Consider the following 24,815-nt stretch of genomic DNA (forward strand, 5'->3'; position numbering starts at 1 on the left):
AAAGTTCCACTTCTTTCCTCTGGAGTTGTTCTGTGTGAGGAAAACCCTCCTTGTGCCTTGGTTAATAGAAAAGGGTCTACCAATGGCCCATCCGTTGGTAGAAATGAAGGATTAAAGCAAGAGGACAAATTTGAGATAGAACTTTCCAGAGCCTGAGCATTGAATCCACACCCCCCACCCCACCCCTTTTCCTCTTAGGAAAAAAAATGGCTGACCTTTCTAAGTAGTCCATTACAATCCCTGAGATTTTATTAGGATAAATTTAGGCAATGAAATCCTTCTACAGCAAAACTCCAAATTCTAATACGTTATATTTTCGCTTTGTGTATTTATTTTATATATAATGCATTTTCTAAATTCTGTTCTGCATTCAGAGTAGGATATTTGGGACAGGTGTTAAAGATAGATATAAGTTGATGTTTTACAGTGTCTCCTGCAGTGTAGCTCCTATTAAGTGGCAGCAATAAATAATAACCACTGGCTCTAATTGCTTCGAGGATTGCCAAGTGATAATCTCTGATGTAATTAAGTGAAAGAAACCAATGTTGTCTTTAATCACCTCCACAAAATAATTCCCCAGAGAGTCATCAGAGCCTCCACGGGTAAGGTGACCTTGTAGGGCAAAGTGTGCCCTCCAAGCACACGGACCCCGGGTAGGAAAAGTCAACCAATCCTCTTGTTCAGTGAACCATCTGGAGCACTTGCTCATTTTTTAATGAATGTATTTTGTTTTACTTCTGATTCCTAGAATTAGGGTGAGAGTAAGGAGTCTGTATTTGGACTGGGGCTCAGGCAGTGTATCCATTAGAGCCCCCAGCCCACTGGTTTATGAAGAGAGTCCAGGGAAAGGGCTTTACCCCTCTTTAGTCTCTGTGACCTGCCCAATTGGGGCTGGTTGGGCCCAATGAGTGTGAGAATTCTGCCAGGAAGCTTCTAGGAATACCCACATCTCTCTTATGACGTGCCTGGCCCTGTCAATGAACTATTATAGGCACAGCTCGCTAGGCTCTGGCTGTCTTTGGAAACCTCCAAAGGGGGTCTTTCTGTTGAAGTTATGCACATGTTCTCTTCTGGAAAATAGTGTAGGTGGTATTTGCAGGAGGCTGTGCCCTCTGGCCGTGGGCATATATTTATCCTGGTTTCAGAAGGATGATCAAGCTGCTTGTCATTTTTGTGATTTGTGAGCTATCATGAAGTATCATAGGGGTCGATCAAGGCCAAAAATTCTTCCCATCAGACTTGCCTTAATGGTGCCAAAACTCATAAGCATTGTAAGCAGTGGTAAGGGTCTTCCTGATGCTGATAGCCATGAAGGTCATGAGAATCTTATACCTTTCCCTCTTCATGAACCCAAGAGCCTTGAGGTGTCTTGAGGAAGAGGAAATAGTTGAAGAGTGATGATAACCAGAGAGAAGAATGCCTACCTGGAAACCAGCCAACAAGTTGCTTCTTGTCACATTGTTAAACTACCTCAAATATACTACCTGTAAAAATAAGACTTTGCTTTCCATTATGTAATGATTTCCTGTGGCTCTCTCCTTTTAATCTTTCATGAATTTGATTGCTGATGTTTCAGTAGTTTATCATTAAAAAGGCTAGAACTTTAAAAGGGGAAAGGATAAAACAACTTTGAAAACTTCAATCAGATGGCAAACCCTTTAAGTTCAATCAGTCTCCAATAACTCTTCTGATATGAATTACCCCCATTGTCAGGGTTGAGACTCCTATTTGTAGGCAACTAATTTTATAGCCTTGGGACTTCTCTTGGTTTTAAGGTCTTTTTATCCTGCCAGAATATAGTGATCTCTTTATTAAGTACAGAAGGATGGAGTTTTCAGTGGAGGTAGGCAATTCTATGAATTAATTAAAATTATGAGATGCTGTATAATTCCAACTTAAGTCCCATGAAATGCAACATCTATAGTGTTGTTTTGCTACGGTGCTACTTAAGTCAAGTTGCCTCGCACACTGTTATCAGAATTTATGATTTCAGAAAAGAACCTCTTGATTGTAAGAGTGATTGCAGCATATCACCCAGAGGGAAAAAAACCTCAGGAGGGCAAAATCATTCAAGGCAATGGGGCACCACAGGATGGATGCTTTCCTAAAATGCCTGCTCTCTCATCTTATTGTCCAATTTCTTATCCTGAGAGTGATTTTATGGTTGTAAGGGCCAGACAGGCCTAGAGGAAAGAATATCCCATCTCAAGTATGGACCAGTACATTGTCATGGACCCCGTGCAAGGCCTGTAAGTGCCAATTGTATTCCATTGGAGATAAGAGTAATGTGACCATCCACATTCATTCACCCTCGGCAGGGAGACCGTGCATTTCTAACCCTGGTTAGGCTGATTTGATTCTAACTCCATGCCTACTATTTAGTAGTGAGTGCTTTTTCACCTACTTGAGACTCTTCCTGGTTTTTTCTTTTCGGTAGCTCCTCAGCCAAGGGAGTTACCAGAATAGACAAGCATGAAATTAATATTTCATAGTCATTTAGGGATGAATCTCATGCTCATAGCTCACTTCCATCGAGCTGTGTTTTTATTCTTCTGCTGCTGCTCCCTTTAGACCGTGGCCCAATCCCCATCTAGAAAGCTGAATGAAATAATCCCCTTTGTCACTTACATTTCAGCCTGTCTTAAAGTAGGGTTTTGGGGGGGGGGGTAGTTCTTTCCCAATAGACTAAGAATCTTGAGCTATACCAGCCTTCCTATCTGTAAACATCCATCTAGCGTTTATTATTAATTGTTCTCGATTGTCATGTTCTTATCATCTTCTTTTACGCCCACACTCATCTATATGAATGCAGACCTGACCCGCTCCTAAGTTAAAATCAATTCTTAAAGCTTTGTTTCCTCTCCAACTCTTGGATACATGAGGCTTGGTAGTATATTATTCTATATATATAAACTGTGATAGAAAATGTGTTCAAGGACACACATCTGATATTACTTTGCCTAGAAATGAGTATAACAGGCATTGAAGAAGGAAATGTCCCCAGTGGTGCTCCTAGAGTAGGTTTTGTTTATTTTTAATTTTTAAAGCTTCCAGTGGGTTGGTTTAACATGCTCTCCTTTGTGCCTTCACTGAGAATTACTGGTTGAGCATCAACTATGTGTAGGTACAGGTAATTTCCAGGGATTCAAAGGCAATGGTCCCTTCTTATCAATAGAGCAGGAACTATTCTCTCCTGCAGACCTGGCCTCTGTTTATGGTGACATTTCATCACTTAAGTGGCAGGAATGTAGACCCCACACAACCATGCACTTCTAGGCATTCCCTTGACAGCCCAGTGTCAGGTCATATTCATATTAATATTCTGTGTGGCTGTCCTGGGTTCTGATTCTTATTATGTAAGAACTAGATACAACTATAACATCTCTGACTCATTTCCTACCCAACAGGGTTCCTTTTATCCTTAATAATACCACTGTCTTTCCTCTCTTTATGCCAAATCTAATCTGTAACTAAGTCATGGTCACTGACCCTCATAGTTCTCATATCATTATCATTTCCATTCACCTCTCACCTAATGCACTGCAATTGCCTCCTCCTAATTGGACCACATTGCTCCAGTCTCCGACTCCAATTTACATAATCCCTGTTGTCATTCCAAATCTTCCTAAAGCATAACTGCCATTGCTTTCTTCCCCTGCACAAATAACTAGTAGTTCTCCTGGAAATCAAACTGAAGATGGATCACAATCTAACCTTATTTCTACATTCCTTTTCACTTACCCCATGGCACAGGTGCACTTGCCATTTCTCCCAATTCAGTAGTCTCCATGGTCTCAGATCTCACTGTTTATGTGGCTCCTTCTATGTCCAGTGGCCAAACCTTTCACATTCTTCACAGCCCGATTGAGGATGCTCCAAAATCCCCCAGCCATAGTGATCTCTCCTTGTAATTCCCGAACACTTTGCAACCTCTATTACTTTCAACCTGATATCATATTCACTTATCTAACAATGAAAACCAACATGACCATCAGCTCCTTCTATGGATTAGTAGGAGCCAGTTGCTCTGCTATGGCTTTGTGTAATTCTCTCACTTTATCATTACCAGTGAGGCTGGTGTTATGATTCTTCTTCTACAAATGAGGAGAGAACTAAATCACAGAGAGAGAAAGTAACTTGCTGAGCTTGCACAGAGCAGACAGAATTTAAATCAGAATCTGCTAACTACAAGCTTTGTGCTTTTAATGAGTTTGCTCCATTGCTTTCCATGTGCATGTATTTTAATATCTCCTACCAGTTTCCATCTACTAGCAGGAAGGTTAAAAAATACCCTCTTGTCTTATGTTACTTCCATGAAGTAGAACTTCATGAAATCTTTGAACAAATGTCCTCTGACTCCTTATCCAGTTTCAGATACTTCAACATTTTTAAAAGAAGACATTAAATGATAAGAAATTGCATTAACTGTGTAAGTAAGCCAATAGATGCATTAATTTTATTATTTTTAATTCTTGGGAAAATTTAGAAGCAGGTGGACCAAAATATTGGTTTTATCTATCAAACTGTCTTTTCATTTAAAACAAACAAACAAAAACTGAACGGAGGAAATTCTAAATGGTGAATTATTGTATATATGTATATATACACACACACACTCATTACATTTTTGTTCATCATAGATATATAAACAAGAAAGAACTTGGCAAATTGAAATTTGATAGCATTAGTGTCTGTGTCATTTTGAATGATGGATACAAATACTTTCTGTTCTTGTGTCTATATCCAGAGATGAGTAGGCCTGTCAGGATTGGTCTACAGAGACACAGCCTCTTATCTTCATGCTTTGCTTGAGTGAGAAATCATTGTCCTGCTGTTTTCTGTAGTCTAGTTCAAAACCAGGACATTGTTCAGAGCATTACCCTTTGTGTTCTGTCCTCAATAAGCTTATGGTTGAGTTGAAGGTGGATTGGACTCCATACTCTTCCCATACTGGTTAGAGATAGACAAAAATTTGAAATGACAATACTTGTTTTTATAAGCTATACCCATTTTAGTTAAGGTACTGTGATCTACACTGAACCAAAAATTCAGAGAGGATGATATGGTGTGGCTTGCTCCTTATTGAAAATTTCACACATAGGGACTAGGCCTTGCATGTTATAAGATGTTTAAATAGGGTGAGGGCAGGATTGGGGGGATGAGAGGACATTTGGGGGGATAAGGACACATTTGTAATATCTTAATCAATAAAGAAAAATAAATAAATAGTGTTTCTGGAAAACAAACAAACAAAAGATGTTTAAATAGTATTAAAATCATTATTTCTTCTTTCTGATGCTGAGGCTGTGAGAGCCAAATATGCCCATATTGCAACTAATAATAAATCAATAGGCAACTCCTTTATTCTGATGTTACAAGGAATTATATTCTTAGGTTAACATAAATCCAAAAGTTTTCTTTATAACCCAGAAAAGGATAAAATTAATGGAAATAAAAAATTAAGTGCAAGGTTTTGTTTTCTCCTGCCTCTCTCCCCCCAACCTACCCCCGCCCCCATTCATTCTTTCTTCCTCTTTCCATTCTTTCTTTCTCCTCTTGACATTATGGGCCTATCAAACCATGTGAAGCAGAGTTAAATCCCAGGCTTCTGTTCTCTTAGTGATCGTCCCTGCTGAGAAAAGTAATTGTCTAGTTTGACTTTCCAGCTAACATTAAGTAGTAAACTTAATATTAAGCTCCTGCAAATATTAATTCTACAACAGCAAAGCTAAACATTTTTATTAGCATCTTCTTTGCATCTAATATTTTCAGAACACAAGTATTTTTTTTTTTTTACTTTTCCTGGATTACCCCTTTGAGAAATATGGATTCATTTGCCCAGTTGCATATGGAGAGACCATCCAGCTGAAACCTGATTCACATAGGAATTATTAGATATATAGGATATATTTTTTCTGGTGGAAAATATATCACCAGAATTCCCCTTCCAGACCATTTTTTCTGAGACCCTCAGCCTTAGAATAGGAAAAAATAGGTTTATCAAAACAGAACACAATTGCATTTTGCACATTTCCCATTGTCCTGCTGCCATTACCACCATGAAGAAGTACAACCAAGAGGGGTATACCACTAACCCGTGACAGTACAAATATTGGCTCTTGTTGGGATATGCTTTCCAATTCACAAAGCTCCTTCATACGGTCATTTTGCATAACTCCTGCAGGGGTGGGGAACCTTTTTTCTGCCAAGGGCCATTTGGATATTTATAAAATCATTCGCTGGCTATACAGAATTATCAACTTAAATATTAGCCTGCTATATTTGGTAAAACATTTAATTAACTCACCCCTAGTGCCTTGGCAGGGCCAGACCAAAGGATTTCTGGGATCTTGAAAATGCATAGTTTTCAGGAAGAATTTAATGTCTTGGGAATGTATACAGGTGGATTTGTGACGGGAAGAGGTGCTATCTCTCATTTATATAGGAGTAAAATGAGATAGTGATTAAGTGATTTTCTAAAAATCTTTATAATCAATGATTTCCATCTTTACCATTCAACTAAAAGTGCTGTCTCAAAATTCTCCAAAGATTTACTTGTTACCTACTGCAATGGCACTTTTTCCTTTCTTATTCTCCTAAATCTTCATGTTGTATTTATTTGACTTGGTAATCTAGCCTCTGGTATTAGGTAGTTGTTGCTGTGTAACAAACCATCCCCTAATCCAGTGGCTTAAAAAAACAATAATTGATTACTGCTCACACATTTGTGGGACAGCTGGAGTTTATGTAGGCTGGGTTCATCTGGGTAGTTCTCTTTCTTATGAAGATCTGCTAGTTTTCTGTGTTTTTCATCCTTCTCTTCAGTTGATGCTAGCTTTAGCACGCTTTTACCATGGCAATAGCAGAAGACAAGAGAACAGTTAGCAACATCTGCAATTTTTAAGAGCTAGACTCAGAATTGGCACACTGTCTTTTCTGCTATCAGTAATATCAAGTCATGTGGCTATGGGATGGAAAGTACACTCTATTGTCAAAGAGGTCAACACATAGCTAGTTGTGGATGCTCAGAAAAGTGGAGAATTGGGGTCAGTAATGTAATTTATCATACACTTATTTCTTAAAACACTCTCCCTGTTTGAACACAATACTGTCTTGAACCTCTCACCTTTTATTTCCTCAATTCTTCTTTCTTCAACCTCAGTACTGTCTGTAGGCTTTACCTAAGGCTTAGCCTTTCAGTCATGAATTTTCCCTTGTGTGTGCTCTTCTTAAGAAAGCTTATGCAGGATCAGGCTCTCAATTCCCTAATGATCATTTCTAGTTTACCGCTGGCCATTCCCATATTCCATTTGGAATTGCTTCAACTCATAATCATTGGTCCCATGCTGCTGTTAAGTCAATGTTTTCTTTCCAATACAAAACCGTATCTCTAAGAAGGAGTTGGGTCTTTAGATCATGTTTGATAGGAATTCAAAACAAAATCCAAAGCCCTCATGAAAACTTTATCCTACATTAATAGGAATTTGACATCCCTAAAGCTTAAAAGAGAATATAAATGAAAGACAACAAGAATGATAAGAAGAGTAGTAAAACCATTTCCTATGAGAAATGGCTAAAATTATTAATAATTTCTTTAGTCTGGAGATTATATGGGGTGTCATGACCACTACATTTAGATCATTGAAAGTGTGTGGTATGAAAGACCTGAGGTTTTTATCTTTTTAACAGAACCACACCCAATAGGTGGGTTTAAGGGAAGAAAATGTCAGCTTGATATACTGAATAAATTTTTAGTATAAAGACCTGTACAGAAACAGAATGAGCTGATATCTTTATTTTTCACTTGTGTCACTCCTAATATGTCTTCCCCCCTCCCAATAATTTATCAAAATCCTATCTATCTTTCAAGACTTATCCCAAGCCTTCATCCCTCCATAAACTCTTCCCTGACTACTCAAATTGTATTGATCCCTTTCAATTTATCTGGCTAATCTATCCCATCCCAACTAAATTAAGGGCTCTTTGGAAGTAGAAATATAACATACTATTTTAAGAGTTCAAGTATGAAAGATAATGCTGAGCTTATAATAAGCATTCAGTAAGTTTTTACTAGTTTACTGTTTGATCATGGATTTCCTGTTTTGAAATCTGGAATCACTAGATTTGGTTAGAATTCAAACCAGATTTAAATGCCCAAGAATCGGATCACTTCACACTGATATCACAAAAGGATATGGTTTCTGGTTTTAATGATAGCCCAACGGAAGTAACATGTTTTGCCATCGAGGTTATATTTATTTTCCTACTTACTAAAAAAAAAAAAACACACCAAAAAAAAACAAACAAATACATTAATTAAAAGGATGCTGAATCCTCTAAGTTTGTAGTTTCAATAATGTGTTGGGAGTAGAAGAGTGAATATGCTATCATTTCTTCATGTCTGAAGATTATTTAAGATAAAAACCAACTAGTGAATGGGAATATAGGATGTGAAGGACCACATGCAACACCAGAGAACTGTCACTCTCCTTTGTATTCAGGTCTCTTGTTGTCATAGTTACCGATGGACTCAAAGCAATTTCCTTCCCGAAGCACTCCCTGTCAATGAAAATAAGCTATTCTTCACGATTTGTTTTTCTCTCCTCCATGAATTGCATCTAAAAAATAGCATCAACTATATGGCTGTTTTTACATTTTTAGCAAGATTTTACAAACAAACAAAAGGAATAAGAGGTTTAATCAAAATAAGCACCTCTGATTAAGGTCTCAATGATTCATTGTTGTTTGACAATGATTCATTGAGTAGCCAGGTACTGGGACACAACTATGATTATGGCCCCCGTCCCTGCCCTGAAAGAGATTAGAACTGTGTGTGGGAATAGAGAAGCAAGGGATGCATTTCCATGAAAGACAATCAGGGCTGTGGTATAGGCAGAGTATAGAGACCCCTGGAAACCAAAAGAGCCACGCCTCTTAAAGTTTGGGGTCCTGGTGTAGTCAGATCACAGGGAGGCTTCCGTCCTGAGTCTTGGAGCCTTTTCCTGGGAAATTTAGCAAATGCGTTTTGGGTCACTTGGGGTACAAACCACACCGATGTTACCCTGCAGGCGGGGCTCAGGCAGCAGTGGAGTGAGGAGGCCCGAGGGCCCCCAGCAAAGTGCGATCCCCTGCTCATATTCACGCACAGCCTCTCCTCTCTGCTCTGGCTGCAGGAACTCCTTCACAGACATCCTGCGGGCCATCCTGCTGTCCCTGGAAGTCCTCATTGAAGATCCGGAGCTTCAGATCAACGGGTTCCTTTTAATCATAGACTGGAGCAATTTTTCCTTCAAACAAGCCTCCAAGCTGACACCTTCCATTCTCAGACTGGCCATCGAAGGGCTGCAGGTATGTGCAATGAAGGGACACCATGGGACTGTGTGTGACGATGTACTGTTTTCTTATTGCAATCCAAGTAATATTTGTCTTTTAGGGCGGGAAAAGAAAACATAGAATTCACCCGTGATATTCTGTGTTTTTACCTCGGCCTGAATTTACATGTCTGGGTTTTGTTTTGTTTTTTTTAAATTAGACTTCATTTTCATTAATGACTCTAAATTACTGTTACCGCAGCCACAAATTACCTACTGTAGCAATTATGAATAAAGCGCGGGGATATTTAGCCTAATTCACCTGAGAGTTTACAAAAAATAAAGCTAGCAAATATCTGCTTTATGAGCAGGTCCTACATAGAGGTGGTATGGGGGCTTTCCAGGGTTTCTAGAAGTAGCTTTGTACCCCGGAAAGACCCCCCATGGCTGTGCTCTTCTGAGGAAGCAATGTGCGGCAGTGTTTGTACCAAAGTAGATCCCTTCAGTGCAAACAGCAGAAGCCATGAAACTCTACCTCCTGTGTGTGCCGACTCGGCAAACCTTCCGGGAAGGGTTTCCTGTGCTGTGTGAAGGCCAGGGTAGGCAGTCTCTGGGCTGCCTTCTACTTTTAAGGACCAGTGAGTCTATGTAAAGCATTACCAAACTCAGGCCCTGCTGCTTAGCCTCTTGGTGACACATTATTGCAGTTCAAACATCAAGGTACAGTTCAGGGAGCTCTAGAATCAGCACAAATAAAACTCATATCCCTTCTTAATTCTGTGGTAAGACTGACTCAGCGGGCTGATCCCCCTTCCCAATAAGCAGCCGTTATATGCAGCTGTGTAGATAGTGCGCTGTTGGCTGATTCTCAGATAAAGCAGCCATTACTCATGCACTTCATAGTGCGACTAGATAATACATAGAGACACTCAGCAGTGTGGTGATAGCCACAGGGAAAGAGGAGGGGGGTGAAGGGGGAGGTGCGTAAAAGGGAGCTAAATGGGGATGGAAAGAGACTTTGCTTTGGGCAATGGGTGCACGATGCAGTGTCCAGATGATGTTTTGTTGAGTTGTACACTTGACACCTGCATGGTTTTATGAACCAGTGCCACCCCCAATAAATTCAATTTTTTTAAGAAAATTCAATAATTATTCCAGCTCCTCTAGGTGCTTTGGTTTTACTTCTAGGAATAAATTGTTATGCACCTAAGTCTCCAATGGAATCCCGAACATGCAGATGGTGCAGGTTTCAACCAATGAAAAGAAAATGAATTAACCAATAATTATTTTTTAAAAAATTTAAGGCTCAAAATCCCATTTCAATCACCCATCCTACTCTAGTGTGAGGAGTAATAAGTGGGTCTGTTTCCTAAGCTGGGGCTCATACCTGTTTGAATCCCAGTATATACCTAGTGGGCCTCTGATAGACGTGTGTCTAGTGAATGGGCCTTATTTGATTGAATGGTTTCCTACTCCACGGGGAAGGGAAGTGGAGCAGGCATTATGGAGGAGGGGGAGCAACTCCCCACTGTCTCAGGAGTCGCAGTGGTCCTGGGTGGCCGCATCGTGCAGTTTATTGGGAGCACATTGTAAAGTTGCTTTTGCATTTCCGGACTCTATGGAGCCCTGCCTTCCCTTAAATCCCAGTCACTGCCTCATATGTTCTCTACTATCAATCACTTGCTCTTAACTCTACCTCCCGCTCTCCCACCTCCTCTCATCTAAGCTTTTGACGTGTGACCTCTCTCTCCCTAAAGCTTTTATCAACGGGAGTTTTAAAGTAAGCTGCAAGGTTTACTTCATGCCCTATAATTATGCTGACGCTATTTGCAGGATTTTCTGTGGTAGTAGTAGTACAAGCTTCATTTAATTTTATCTTTTTTTTTTAAAAAAAAAAAGATAATTTATTACATGTATAAGTAGCTGTGATTCAAGTTCTCTGTACTTGTAACATTTTTTTTTTCATAAATCAAGAAGGAAAATGTCCTTTATCCAACCTTGTGTTCTAGTTTTTCTTTCTGAAAATTGTGTGGATTATATAATATGTCCCTTGCCAAATTCATTAGGCTGATGTGGGGCTTACTGAGTTAGTGCATGTGAATGTGTTTTAAAAGGTAAAACGATACCTAAGCTTATAAATTATTCTTATAAGAAGTACTAGATGACCTTTTGTGGGGCAAGGTAGGTCCTGTCTGAGCCTTCACTTATCATGTAGCAGGATATGGGATGAACTCTGCAATGTCCTATAGCTTTAGTTAGGGAGTAGTCTCTACTGGGAGAAGGGGAAATGGATGAGGCCAGGGTCACAGCGAATAAAATGGGTATCCATCCAGCATCTCACAGAGCAGTGGCCTTGCTGGCCCCTTTATTCCCTTTTATAAAGCCAGGTACATTCACCTCGACTGTGGGAAAGACCAGGGCATCCTGGAGTCAGGCTGTCTGGATGGGGATGCAGCTTTTTCTGTGAACTCTGCCTGCCCAAGCCCTGAAGACCTGGGGACACTTACGAGGTTCAGTCCCTCCTGCCAGGAGAAATAGCCAGTGGTCACAGGGGGTGCTGACGTGGGTGCTGTTCCTCCAATGAGGATGCGACTCCCTGTAACATTTAGCTTGTTGTCTTGGCAACTGTGAAGAAGCCCTCAGGGTCACTGCTGTGAGTAGTCAGCTCTGCTCAGCCACTGACAACTTCTCACACCAGACTATCTTCGCTTGGGTTTTGGGGACATTCAGACATCATGGTCACCCCACCCACTGGCTCTCTCAGTGAACTTTCTCCATGGCAGGGATAATTTTCATCCCTAGTGTAGCCATCAACCCCTTTTGACATTTCAAACAAGTCATAGCTGGTTCTAAGCACAATTCATGCCTTTGGTCACACTGTCTGTTGTACAAGGAGAGTCCCATCCAGGCCTCTATGTGTCGGCCATGAAAATTCAAGATATGTTTCGCAACACCGGCATGGGGGAAGGCATGGACCAGCGGAGAAAGGGAAGCTGGATAAAGCCAGTGTCGTGTCAGTGAGAGGGGAGCACCACTCTTCCTTCCTCCTTTGCATCCTCAGAAGGACCAGAGGAGGTCAGGGTGTCTGCTAAACACATGGGAGATTGTGGGGCAGGGAGATCCTATGTTGCAGTGTAGGAAGCTTGCTCTCTCTGCTATCCTGCATTTGTAAGATAGATGTAAGTAGCCTTGTTAGGAAAAATAATCAGATCACTTTTGGGCTAGGCTACCTGGTTGGGGTTTCAGCTATTTATCAGAGTTGTTTAGGATTACCTGCTGCTCAACTCTTGAAGGATTTGGGGCCCTATAATATACAGCCCCTTCTCCAATAATTAATACAATCCTTCCTGCAGAGAGAAGGGGGTGGGGAACCACTGTTCAGACAGTGAGACGTTAGAGTCATTTTTTTGTTATTATTATTCTTGCACCCTGCATTACAATCTAGTTCCAGGAACTCCAATTTTAGCCCTGTTATCTCCATTCTTAGTTCTCAATAAGAGTCATTCAATGAGAGATTTAGTTACTAATTGTTGTAGGTGGGGTTCTCCAGGATGCAGATTCTGACACAGAGATCAACATTCAGGAAATTTATTAGGGAGTGTTCTTGGGGTCAACATTTGTAGAAAAGAATCCATGGAAGAATATTTGGCAGCAGGAGAAGTTAAACTGAGGTTCAGTCATTTCCAATAGACCAGCGGAGAAAGGGAAAGCTCTGTAAAGCCAGTGTCAGCGAGAGAGGAGCAGCCACCGCTCAGGCATTCTGAAGCTGAGATGATCCTTCAGAGTTGTCCCTCATTGGGACCCAGGGACTGGAGCTTATATTCCCACATTGTTCAGTCATTGTGCACAGGCTGCCCTGAGAAGTGGTCGTGAGCTTGGGTAAAGCGGCTCTCTTCAGCTTGAGTCCCCAGCGGGCACTGTCATCTAAGAACTTTCTCCTGGTAGCACCCTTAGCCTCCAGGAAATGCATCCTCAGTTCTGAAGGAGGTTTCACTGTATATGGAATATTTACTGTAATAAGTAATAGATATTTGGAATATCTTTGTAAAGTAACGAATCAGGATGTTTGATTTTGTTTTCTTGGCTACAATTTACCCCAAAGTGAAGGTGATGGGCACTGGGATAGCAACCTGTTGACACTCTTCTATTTAGGTCTACCAGTTGTATTTCTATGCTTCACAAGGCTTGCATGTATTCAATTGACCTTTGATAAAGGAGCAAAAGCAATGCAATGGAGCAAAGATAGTATTTTCAACAAATGGTGCTGGAACAATGGATCTGGACACAGACCTTACGCCCTTCACAAAAATTAACTCAAAATGGATCACAGACCTAAATGTAAAATGCAAAACTATAAAACTGCTAGACGATAGCATAGGATAAAACCTATGTGACCTTGGGCATGGTGATGACTTTTTAGTTACAATACCAAAGGCAGAATCCATGAAAGAAATAATTGATAAGTTGGACTTCATTAAAATTAAACATCTCTGCTCTGCAAAAGACAGTGTCAAGAGAATGAGTAAAAAGGCCACTGACTGGGAGAAAATATTTGCAAAAGACACATCTAATAAAGGACTGTTATCTGAAATATACAAAGATCTCTTAAAAAGTCAACAGTAAGAAAAAAACACCAACATTATCAAATTTTTAAAATTGACTGGAACAGATGCCTTGCCAAAGATGGCAAGTAAGGATACAAGTTGATACTTCGCATTATGTGTCATCAGGGAAATGCAAATGAAAACAATGAAATATTACTATACACCTGAACGGCCAAAATCTGGAACACTGACAATCCCAAATCCTGGCAAGGATGTAGAGCAAGAGAAACTCACATTCACTGCTGGTGGGAATGCAAAATGGTACAGCAACTTTGAAAGACAGTTTGGCAGCGTCTTAGAAAACATACCTTCACCGTATGATTCAGCAATCTTGCTCCTTGGTATTTACCTAGAGGAGCTGAAGATTCATGTGCACACGAATGTTTATAGCACTTTTATTTGTAATTGCCCAAAGTTTGAAGCAGCCAAAGTATCTTTCAGTAGGTGAATAGATAAACTATGGTACATCCAGGCAATGGAATATTACTCAGCTCTGAGAAGAAAGGAGCTATCAAACCACGAAAAGAGAGGAATCTTTAATGCAAGTTGCTAAGTGAAAGAAGCCAATCTGAAAAGACCATATTGTGTATAATTCCAGCAAGGTAACATTTAGAAAAGGCAAAACTGCAGAGACAATTAAAAGATGAGTGGTTTCCAGGGATTGAGGGCGGGAGAGGGGGGAGCAAGGAGGGACGAATAGGTGCAGCTCAGAGGATGTATGATACAGTAATATGGATGCATGTCATTATACATTTGCCTAAACCCATAGAATGTACAACACCAAGAGTGAACCTTAATGTAAATGATGGATTTTGGGTGATGATGATGTGTCAATGCAGGTTCATCAGTTGTAACAAATGTACCCCTCTGGTGGGGGATGTTGCTAATGAGGGAAGCAATGCATGTGTGGGAAAAGGGGATTTATGGGAAAACTCTGTACCTTCCCCTCAATTTTGCTATGAACCTAAAACTGCTCAAAATATCATCTTAAATTTTTAATAGGCAATTATACTGCCTCTGACAACAATTATTAAAAAAAATGACATGTGCATAGGACTTTGGTTGTGTGCTTCACAGGCGTAACCAAATGAATGAGATATAAGAGTAATCATACAGAAGACTGCTTTTTAGTGGATCATCCGATTTTTATATCAAAAGATACCAGTATCAACTCATCATGAAATTCTAATATTCCTCCTTCCAGAGAAATGCTTTGAGGAAATGTCATTGTTTAGAATATTAAGCTTCCCCAGTTACATGAATATTCTATGAATATTAGTTCAAAGAATTCTAGTTAAAAATGAATTTTGAGAATGCCTAGAAGTCATTTCCTCTTCCTCTGCCATTTGATCTCTTAAATGTGGTCAATAATGCCTAAAAGAGCTGTTGTATCTCTTCATTACAACTTGTTAAATTTTAATCAAACTCAAAGTAATATTTATGCCACCAATTTAATACAGCACAGCATTAGTCTCAGTTCTGCTGGGGAATTCTGGCAGAATGAGCAACGCAACAAAGTCTTGCTCTTGAGTTTTGTAATGTTTCCAAAATCAATTTTGGGAATTATTTCATGTAAATCATTGCAGCCTAACCATTACAACCAACGCACAGCATTCATCAGTGTTCAGCCAGGCCAGATACATTCTTACAGAGCTTGCTGTGCTGAAATGGTTTACTTAAGAAGAGGTATAGCCTTGTACCCTGTAAGCTTTTTACAAAATATTGCGCTCCTTTTAGGACCAAGGCATTTGTGAAGGGTGTAGAGAAACTGGCTTTTCACTCACCAAAGGAGATCTAAGCAGTGATTTCCCCTCTCATTTCTGCACTCATGTTATTTAGTCTGGCCAATCACTTTATCAACTCATTGTCTTCATTCAAGGTTGACTGCATGACCATTTTTGTTGTTGTCGAATATAGTTTTATAATATTTATATCAACTTTGATTCAAACTCTCCCAACGGCTTTGAGCCAGGCTGGTGGAAAGGGCAGTCCATTGCTTTTCCAACTCTTAACCCAGAGGTTGGAGGAGGTTGGGAGCAATGTTCAGAGGCTCAGCTAACTGTGAACCATCCATCTTCTGAGTGTCCCTTTTTATTACATCCATTTAGACCCTGTCTATTCTCTCCAGCCTCCTTCCTATATCCTAATTTTTCAATCTTTTCCCAAAACATATGATATGTTCACTCGCCCTTGGGGAATTCAAAGTGCCATATTCACTCAAAAGATTAGAACAGTAAAAAGTCTGTAAGCCGGTGGCAGCATGACAGTTCCTGAGTATAAATGGATAGAGTGATTAGACATTTGAAAAGGCAGGTTGGGCAGATGCCTGTCAAGTTAGTAGTACATTCACACCAAAGCAACAGTCCATAACTCAGACCGGCAGACATACTGACTCCCAGTGTATTCATTCACTCAACATAAAATGTGGGCCAGGGATTCTTCTAAACCAGATTACTGCAGAGAGCAAAGCCAACCTGGCTTCCTGAAACTTACATTCCAGAATTCCATTAGGCTTAGAGTAGTCCACGAACCAGCAATATCGGCATTGCCGGGAGCTGGTTAGAAATGCAGAATCGCAGGGCCTACTCCAGACCTACTGAATCAGAATCTGCATTTCCAGCTCTCCAAGTAATTTGTATGCACGTTGAAGTTGGAGAAGCACGGCTCTAACAGATGCTGTTACATTATAACGTGATGGACCACAACCTCAAGTGCATCAGAGTCCTCTGGAGGGCTGGTTACAACCCACACCCCAGAATTACTGATTCCGTAGATCTGGACCAGAGGCCATGAGTTTACCCTTCAAAAATGTGCCCAGGTGCTGCTTGGTTCTGCTGGCACAACCACACTCTGGCGTGGGTGACAGCAGAGTCCAAATATTTGTGATTCAATCCTGGTTCTGCCCATTAGAGTCCTCAACAAGTCATTTCTGTCTCTAGGCTTCAGTTTTGTCATCTGTAAATCTGTGGTGTCGTAACAGTTCTGCCTCAGAGGTTTATGGTGAAAATGAAATAGTACATGAAAACTGCCTGATCCATAGTCAGTGCTCCCTGACTGACAGAGTGTTATCGAAAGAATGAAAAGGCCAGCACGTATCCATGGGCTCCTGTGGCTCTAATGCACAGACTTAAGTGAAATTGCTCTCCAGTGCCCCAGTTCTGCAGGTTTGGATCCTTGAAAATTAGACCTTGCTGTCTATTCACTGGCCTTGAAGAAGGGAGCGCTTTCTCCCCACACATCTTAGTTAATGACTTGGGTGTGGATTGGTGTCACCTGCCCTCGCTGTGGCACTAGAGGTGCCCTTTCTTTCTATTCATGTGGTGTGATCGTTCTAATTATCACCCAATAGTCTACCCCCAACACCTTTGCAGTTAGGTGATTAATGGGGCCCAAATTCACCATTTTCATCCTGTAGGACTCTTTTTAGCGGTAACATTTGCAGTGTTTCTTATTGATCCTTACAATTTTCATGTATTAAAGAATATTAAATAGGAACAGATGAAAAGAAAAAGTTTATTTGTATTTTGCCAAGAAGGTTCTTAATTTATATTTTCTAAACACCCCAGGTACGCTTGAAGAACACTTTCCCTCTAGACAAACTACTTTTTCAAGCCACAAAGCTGTAATTCTGAATTTGCAATCATGCAGTATGTTATTATGGAAATAGTAGAGGAATAAAATCTCTCCTTTACTGCTCTACATTGTTAAGTATCAATTAAACTCAGGAAACTAATTAGAGCTAATGACACTCCGGTGATCCTAATGGCAGACAGTATGGCCCATTTAAAACAGTTCCAATTAAGTAGGTCTATCTCCGGCATACTTTTGATAAATAGTTTCCCTGGACTCCCATGCATTACAGACCTAGCCCATGCTTTGATTCATTCACTCAAGTAACCGTTCCTAACTAAGCTTTTCCTTTGAGTTGGTCACAGACGTAAACAGATGCAGCCCCTGTTCTCAAGCGGTCACAGTCCAGAGCAGAGGCAGACCTATGATGAGAATGAGGTAGCACGTGCAAAAAGAGAGAGAGGCATCAGGTTCATAAAATCCCAGTCTAGGCAAGCATTGTTAGGAACGGCATCCTGAGCAAGGTCGCACCTGATCCTTAGCAGATTCATGCAGAATAGCCAAGTGAAAGCAGGATGAGAGACATGTCAGGAAGAGAATGTAATATGGGCAAAAACACAGGCAAAGCATAGCTCCAGGAGAGGGATGAAGTCATTTCATATTCATGGAGTGCAGAAGGGCCCGGTAAGGAGCTGGTGTGTCCCTGTGTCATGGTAAGGAGCGCGGTCTTTCCCTGCAGACATTGGAAGCCACTGAACGTGTTGAGGCAGAATGGCAACACAGATTTCTGTTTCACATGGGATTAATTTGGTGAGAATGAGTAGGGGAAAGTCAAAGGCAAGGCAGCCAATTAAAAGACAACTGCAATAATTCAAGTAAAGAACTTGTATGCATATGTGCATAACCCAAGGACATAGACAATAGTGTGGTGAAGGCTTGGGCGGGGAGGGTATTGGGTGGAGAGAGTTAATGGGGGGGGGACATCTCTAATACTTTCAACAATAAAGATAAATTTAAAAAATAAATAATGAGTCTAAACTAGAAGTGATAGAGGGATTTAATAACTACATAGGCAGGAAAATAAGGCATTACTTGGTGCTTGGACACTTGGGAGAGGGAAGTGATGGAGGAGTCAAGGAAGAAGCTAAGGTGGGCAGCTGGGGTGAGGGTGGGTGTTGGTGCCAACCTATGAGATGGTGCAGTGGGGAGCAGGCAGGTACGGAGAGATAATGAACATTGTGAGTGTTGGACATGGTGAGTTTAAGATTCTGTGGTGTATTTTAGTTGTTTACATTAAGCTTGAGCCAAGGATAGACGTCTAATGTGGATTTATTGAGTTGGTGGTATTTGAAGTCACAGGAAAAGAGAAAAATGTGGAGTGAGGAAGAGTGTGAAAAGAACCCAAGTGAAGAGCAGCATAAAGGAACAAGTCAGATGAAGAGAAGCCCACAAAATAGAAAGGGAGGCATTGAAGTAGGGGGATAAGAAGAATCAGAAGCTGGTCTCCTGACGGAAACTAGCAAGCCAGGGCTTCATGGAGGGAAAATGTCGCATTGTCTCAATGGGGATGGCATCTAGAGAACTCTAGTTTGAAGAAGGAGGTGGGGAAAGGGACATTACCAAGAAATATGTTCCACAGACCACAGTGGGTGGGAGGATGAAGGAAACTGGAGGAAAGAGAACAAGATGGTAATGGAAGAAGTATTTTATCTTCTCCATCAGACAAGATTTCCAGTGGAGGAATATAGTAAGAGCCTTCACACCACCATGAAAGAGCAGTCATTTTTTTTTAAGATTTTTAAAATTGATTTTTAGAGATGGAGAAAGGGAGAGGGAGAGAAACATCAATGTGAGAGCAGAACATCGATAGGCTGCCTCCTACATGCCCCCTACTGGGGATCAAGCCAACAGCCTGGCATGTGCCTTGACTGGGCATCGAACTGTGACTTCCTAGTTCATAGGTCAATGCTCAACCGCTGAGTCATGCCAGCCGGGCATATGGTGTCTTATTTGATCCTCCCAACAGTAGTGTTAACAAGCAGAACAGGTGACAAAGCATCAGTTCAAAATAAAAACATGAAAAAGACTGAAATGATCATGAAACATTCCGAATGAGATTTCACTTGCCTCAGAGGCCAGCTAAGGACCCAGAACTTTTTGTTGTGTCTCACCAAGAGAGAAGGTGGACTTTGTGAGAATAAATAGGTGATAAAATAGTCTCCTTTTCACCAAAGGAAAGCATTCGTTGCTAAGAAACCAATAAGAATTGTTAACCTCTTTTAGTCCAAAGAAAAAAATTTCAAAGTGTGGGTTCTTATTTTTATATTTAGAAGGACCTAATTTTAACATAAGAACCTTTTTACTGAAGTGTAATATACATTCAGAGAATGACCCAAAGCATAAGTGTGCAGCCAAGTGAATTTTCAGAAAGTGAAAGCATTTAGGTAACCAAACTCAGATCAAGAGAAAGAACACTACAGTTTACCCAGAGGCCTCCCTTTCCCCCTCCCAGAAACTGACTCCCAAAGGTAGCTACTATCCTGATTTTACACACCAATTAGTCTTACCAGAGTACAGTTTGATTTATGAAAGAAAATGAAGTGACTTACCCCCTGTTCAGGTGTTACTGAGTTAATCATTTTTTGTGGTATAACACTTGGTATACTACTTGTTCAAAGTCCTAAAACAATTAGTGTCTAAATTTGGCATTTATTAAATACAATTATTATTAGGAAATTTTGAAGTTAGGAAATGCAGTAGTACATTGTCTTTGTGGAATTTAATTATCTCCCAATTGTATCGCCTAGAATATAGAACATGTGGCATCAATTAAGTGTGACAAAATTGCTGCATTAAGCTTATATACTTTATTCTTAAGAGAACCCCTTAAATTTTCCCTTAGAGCCCATTTATTCTCACTTGACACATAATTCTTGTTGATTTAATCAGGTAGTTTCCAAGCTCACCACATATTAAAAGTCTGTAAGGAGAATTTGGTGCAGGGGCTAAGCCACATTCGCATATAAACTATATGAAGACATAATGGCTGTTGGAAAGGGAGGAAACAATATAAGATAACTTATACCCCTAAAACTGGGAAGTACCATGATTGAGTCCAATTAGCATAGAAGTGACTGTACCAACACTCTGAGAGCATCACTAACCAACAGGCCAGCTGTGATGTGCCCAGCTGGGACCTGAGCTATGTGGAAGTCTCAGTCACGTTCAATAGGCATTATTGAAGACTCCTTGAGAACATGTAAAATAGTAGAGTTTCATCTAAAATAGTTATACTGTGATATAGAAAACTTTACAGCATAGGAGACAAATCCTTAGTCACCTGTATAACTTAGGAATTCCAGAAATTATTAATTATTTGAGAGTTCTACAGATGTTTTATTAAATCATGGAAAGAGTTTCCACATTGCCAAGACAGAGCCCTTTAAGGCTAGTCTTTTAGGATCCCTGACATGGAAGAGCAGTAGATGCTCTAAGCACCTCTAGCTGTTGAAATCTGTAACATTCTCTAACCTCAACTTCCATTCCCTAAACCCCACGCTTGGGGGTTCAGTATAGAAAAATTAATTCTGGTAATACTGGTAAATAAATATTAGAAATGAAAATTACTCACAACCCTACTCAGAAATAAATATTTTAAACCTAGACATCTGCTCTTTTCACTTTACAGTACACAGTGAACAGTATTCTAGTTCTTTAAATATTTTACCTCAACATCATTTATTGTAACCGCATAGTATTCCATTGTTTAATTGTATTATAATATATTAACCAATGCCAACTGTTGAATGTTTAGGCTGTTCTCAATTTTTCCCATATTATGTAAAATGCTGACATGAATGAATAAATGAATGTACCCCTAGCTAAATTTTTTATCACGTGACTTACTTCCTTGGAATTAATTTCTAGAGGTGAAATGTATCTTGAAGGTGCTCTACAGAAGGGATATACTTTAATGTTCACCAGCAATGTACTAGAGGGTCAGCTTTGAACCAAAATCAATATTGGGTTGATTAAAAATAAGTCTTGATGTACTTGTAACTTCCCCACAATGCTTCTACATGGTCCCTATTTGTTTTAGTTTGCTCTGATTACTTTGATTATTAGTGAGGTGGAACATTTTGATATATTTATTAGGCACTTGTATTCTCTTTTCTGTTTATGTCATGTTAATATACTTCATCCATTTTTACATTGAGGTTTTTAAATATTGTTTTATTACTGATTTGTAAGATTTTTATTACTTAAGGAAATTGAACTTTCATCACATGTCACAAACATTTTTTCATAATTTGCTTATATGAGTAGTGTTTATTTTTGCTGTTCCTGTTTAAAGCAGTTTACAAAGTTTATAGGATCAAGTTTGTTGGACTATATTTTCTAAGACTTAAAAACTTTTTCTCCTGCAAAGCTTTTATATAAAAGGCCTGTGGCCGTCACGCCATAACGCTGTAACGCTGTCATGAGCAAATGAGCAGTGGCTCTCACGGTGGGTGGGGTGGGGCGTGAGCTACTAGCAGAGGAGAGCTATGAGCTGCAGAGAGCTATAAGTGGCAGAGGGCGGGGAGCAAGCTATGAGTGGCAATGGGCGGGGCAGCCAGCTGAGGCAGGCAAGTGGAAGTGAGCTACTCATGCACGATTTTGTGTGCACTGGGCCTCTAGTATTATATGAAATTCATGAGTATATTTTTTAGACTTGAGTTTTTTTTATTTTAACAAAATTTACATTTGAAAAGATGTGGGGAAGGGGTCAAACTTAATTTTTCTTTATGTATTTTGATTAGTCCTAATACCATTTTAGAAGGTGGATAAATCAGTGCAGAAGAAACATAAATGTGAGTTGTGACAGAGTTAGTCAGTCACTGAATGCTTTCTGTAAGAAATTTGTGCCAATTTTTTATAAATATGAGTAGTAATATGAATTAGCAAGGGATGGGGAGATGGGATTCACCTCAATTCAACAACTATGTAGTCAACCTACCATGTGCTGGAGTTCTAAGCAGGCATTGATGGAGGGACCAGCTGGTCATGCCCCCAGGACAGGATGAAGATTAACTTGGTATTTCTTCGGGGCCACGTGGGAGGAAAAGAAAAATGAGATGCGTTCAGCCAGGTACAGGGCAGTTACTGGGCACAAAAGCTGGACTGAAGAGCTTGGAAAACACCTTTATCTCCTAAGGAATTCTAAAATATATACTTATAAAGACAGTTTCTCCTGCTTTAATAATAATCCAGTAGAATTTAGCCATTAGAAGATATTTAATGGAGGGTATTAACAATGTGAAAAAAAAACTTAAACGATTAAGCTAATGCCAGCTCAACTGGAATGCCATTAATTGAAAGGAATAATCCCTAATGCCTTAATCCGTTGACTCATTAAGGATTTGGAAGAAATTATGAATAACTTGTTTCATTAACTAAATGAGGTTTTAATTAAGATCTTCTTGGCAAAACAAGAGTACAGGGCAACATTAAAGTGGATTTTAAGACATTGGAAGGGCAAACTCGGTTCTGAAAGAGATTTAGAAAAGAAAGAACCTGACTCCGAAGCTATGAAAGAAATGGCATATTGATAGACCTATGCCCGAGAACATTCTGGAATACTTCTCTCGGGTCAGAGCATGTTCTCGTTGAGTACTTTGGCACAAAGTTCCATTTCTTTATTGTTCTTGTGTGTTTTTCCTTAATATTCACAATTCTCTAAAAAGTGAGTGACTTATTAAACACTTTCCATAAGAAAGTTAGCTACATATAGTAAGTTTGTTAACTCCAAGTATAATAGATACAGAGAAAAGAATCAACTCTAAGCATAAACCTACTATTCAATATTTATGAGCTACCATAAGTTGCCTTACTCACCTGAGTTTATTTATCAGTGCTGCCCAATGCTAAATTTTAGATTTAAAAGAGAACTTGTGGATGGTATAAATCAGTGGATTTCAAACTTTAGCATGTGTCAGATCCACAGGGAAAATTTAAACATTAGAAAGATTGCCCATCCATAGGGTTTCTGACTCCACAGGTCTGGGTGGGATCTCAGGATCTGCACTTCAGTCATGTTCACAAATGATGCTGATGTTGCTGATCCAGGAACTCCTCTTTGAGAGTCACTCATTACTAGAGCACCTTCCTGTATAAATAGCAAATCAAGAATCAAAATGATTTGCTCGATGTCATAAAACTAGTTAGTGACACAATTAGACACTTCATTGTAAACTTCAGGGGCACGTTTTGAGATTAGATTTTTGTAACTCTAAACCTGCAAATAAACACCATAAAGGTAAATTAGATATTCTAGTGCCTGCGGGATATAAATGGGGGGAGGAGGAGAGAATAATAAAAAACAAAAAGGCGTGAACAAAAAATAAAGTGTTGGAATCTAGGGTTTCCACGGAACTTATCTCAATCCCTGGAAATAATGCTCTCTCTGACTTGTCTCAGTTGCTTTAATGTTCTATGAATAATGCTTCCTAGGGACCCTCATCCCTCATCTCTGCCACCCTTCACTCTACCACCAATTATTATGCAGTGGGGCCTTGACTTACGAGTTTAATTCATTCCGAGACCGAGCTCATTAAGGAACTCGTTAAGGAGCTCGTTAACTCAAATTACTCTATCGATTCAATGCAAAAAATCAGCCGACAGACAGTTGGTATCTCAAAAAACTCATTAGTCAGGACACTTGTAAGTCAAGGCCCCACTGTACATTCTATTTAAAAAATATAGAACTTACATTAAGTAATCAACCATGTTCATGTGTAAAAGAAGTAAATGTTGCAGCCTGTGATCACAACAAAACCAAGTTTCATCAAATTGTCAATTCTCATACGTAAGATTGAGTAAGACATCAAAGAACAGCAATAATTAAATGTCAAAATGGGCAGTACAGACAGTAGCTGTTCAGTGGAGGGAAAGACTCATTCAGTGAACAATTATTGACCATGTGCTAGCAATATGCCAGGTGAGTACGTAATGTTGAATAATTCAGAATCTGTGTGCTCAAAGAATTTATAGTCTACTAAAGAAGTAGTGCAAGTTAACATATAACTTATTCATTCAGAAAATACTGTTAAAACCCATCATAGATAGTATCCTAGGGGTGCGCATGACACAGTAGTGAATAAAAAAAGACTAAAATATCTGCCCAGATAGAGGCAAGAGGTAGGCAATAAACAAATAGATAAATTATATAGTGTGTTAAAAATAACTACTATGGAAAAGAAAAAAACAGATTAGGGCCATTAGGACTGCTAGAGCATGGATGAGAATGGGTTGCACTTTAAAGTAGGGTTATTATTGTCAAATTGATGGT

At 39.7% G+C, this 24,815-nt stretch overlaps 1 protein-coding gene across 1 annotated transcript in view; it reads left to right on the top strand.

Moving 5' to 3' along the window:
• CLVS1 (clavesin 1) overlaps window positions 1-24,815 on the top strand; it is a 118,690-nt gene that overhangs the window by 36,448 nt on the left and 57,427 nt on the right. The window contains exon 2 of the mRNA XM_081111508.1: window positions 9,174-9,348. Within this exon, the coding sequence (XP_080967634.1) occupies window positions 9,174-9,348 (175 nt within the window). The remainder of the gene's footprint in view (window positions 1-9,173; window positions 9,349-24,815) is intronic.

This window comes from Myotis nattereri (genome assembly GCF_964212035.1).
Source record: "Myotis nattereri genome assembly, chromosome: 17".
In the NCBI taxonomy this organism is placed as follows: domain Eukaryota; kingdom Metazoa; phylum Chordata; class Mammalia; order Chiroptera; family Vespertilionidae; genus Myotis; species Myotis nattereri.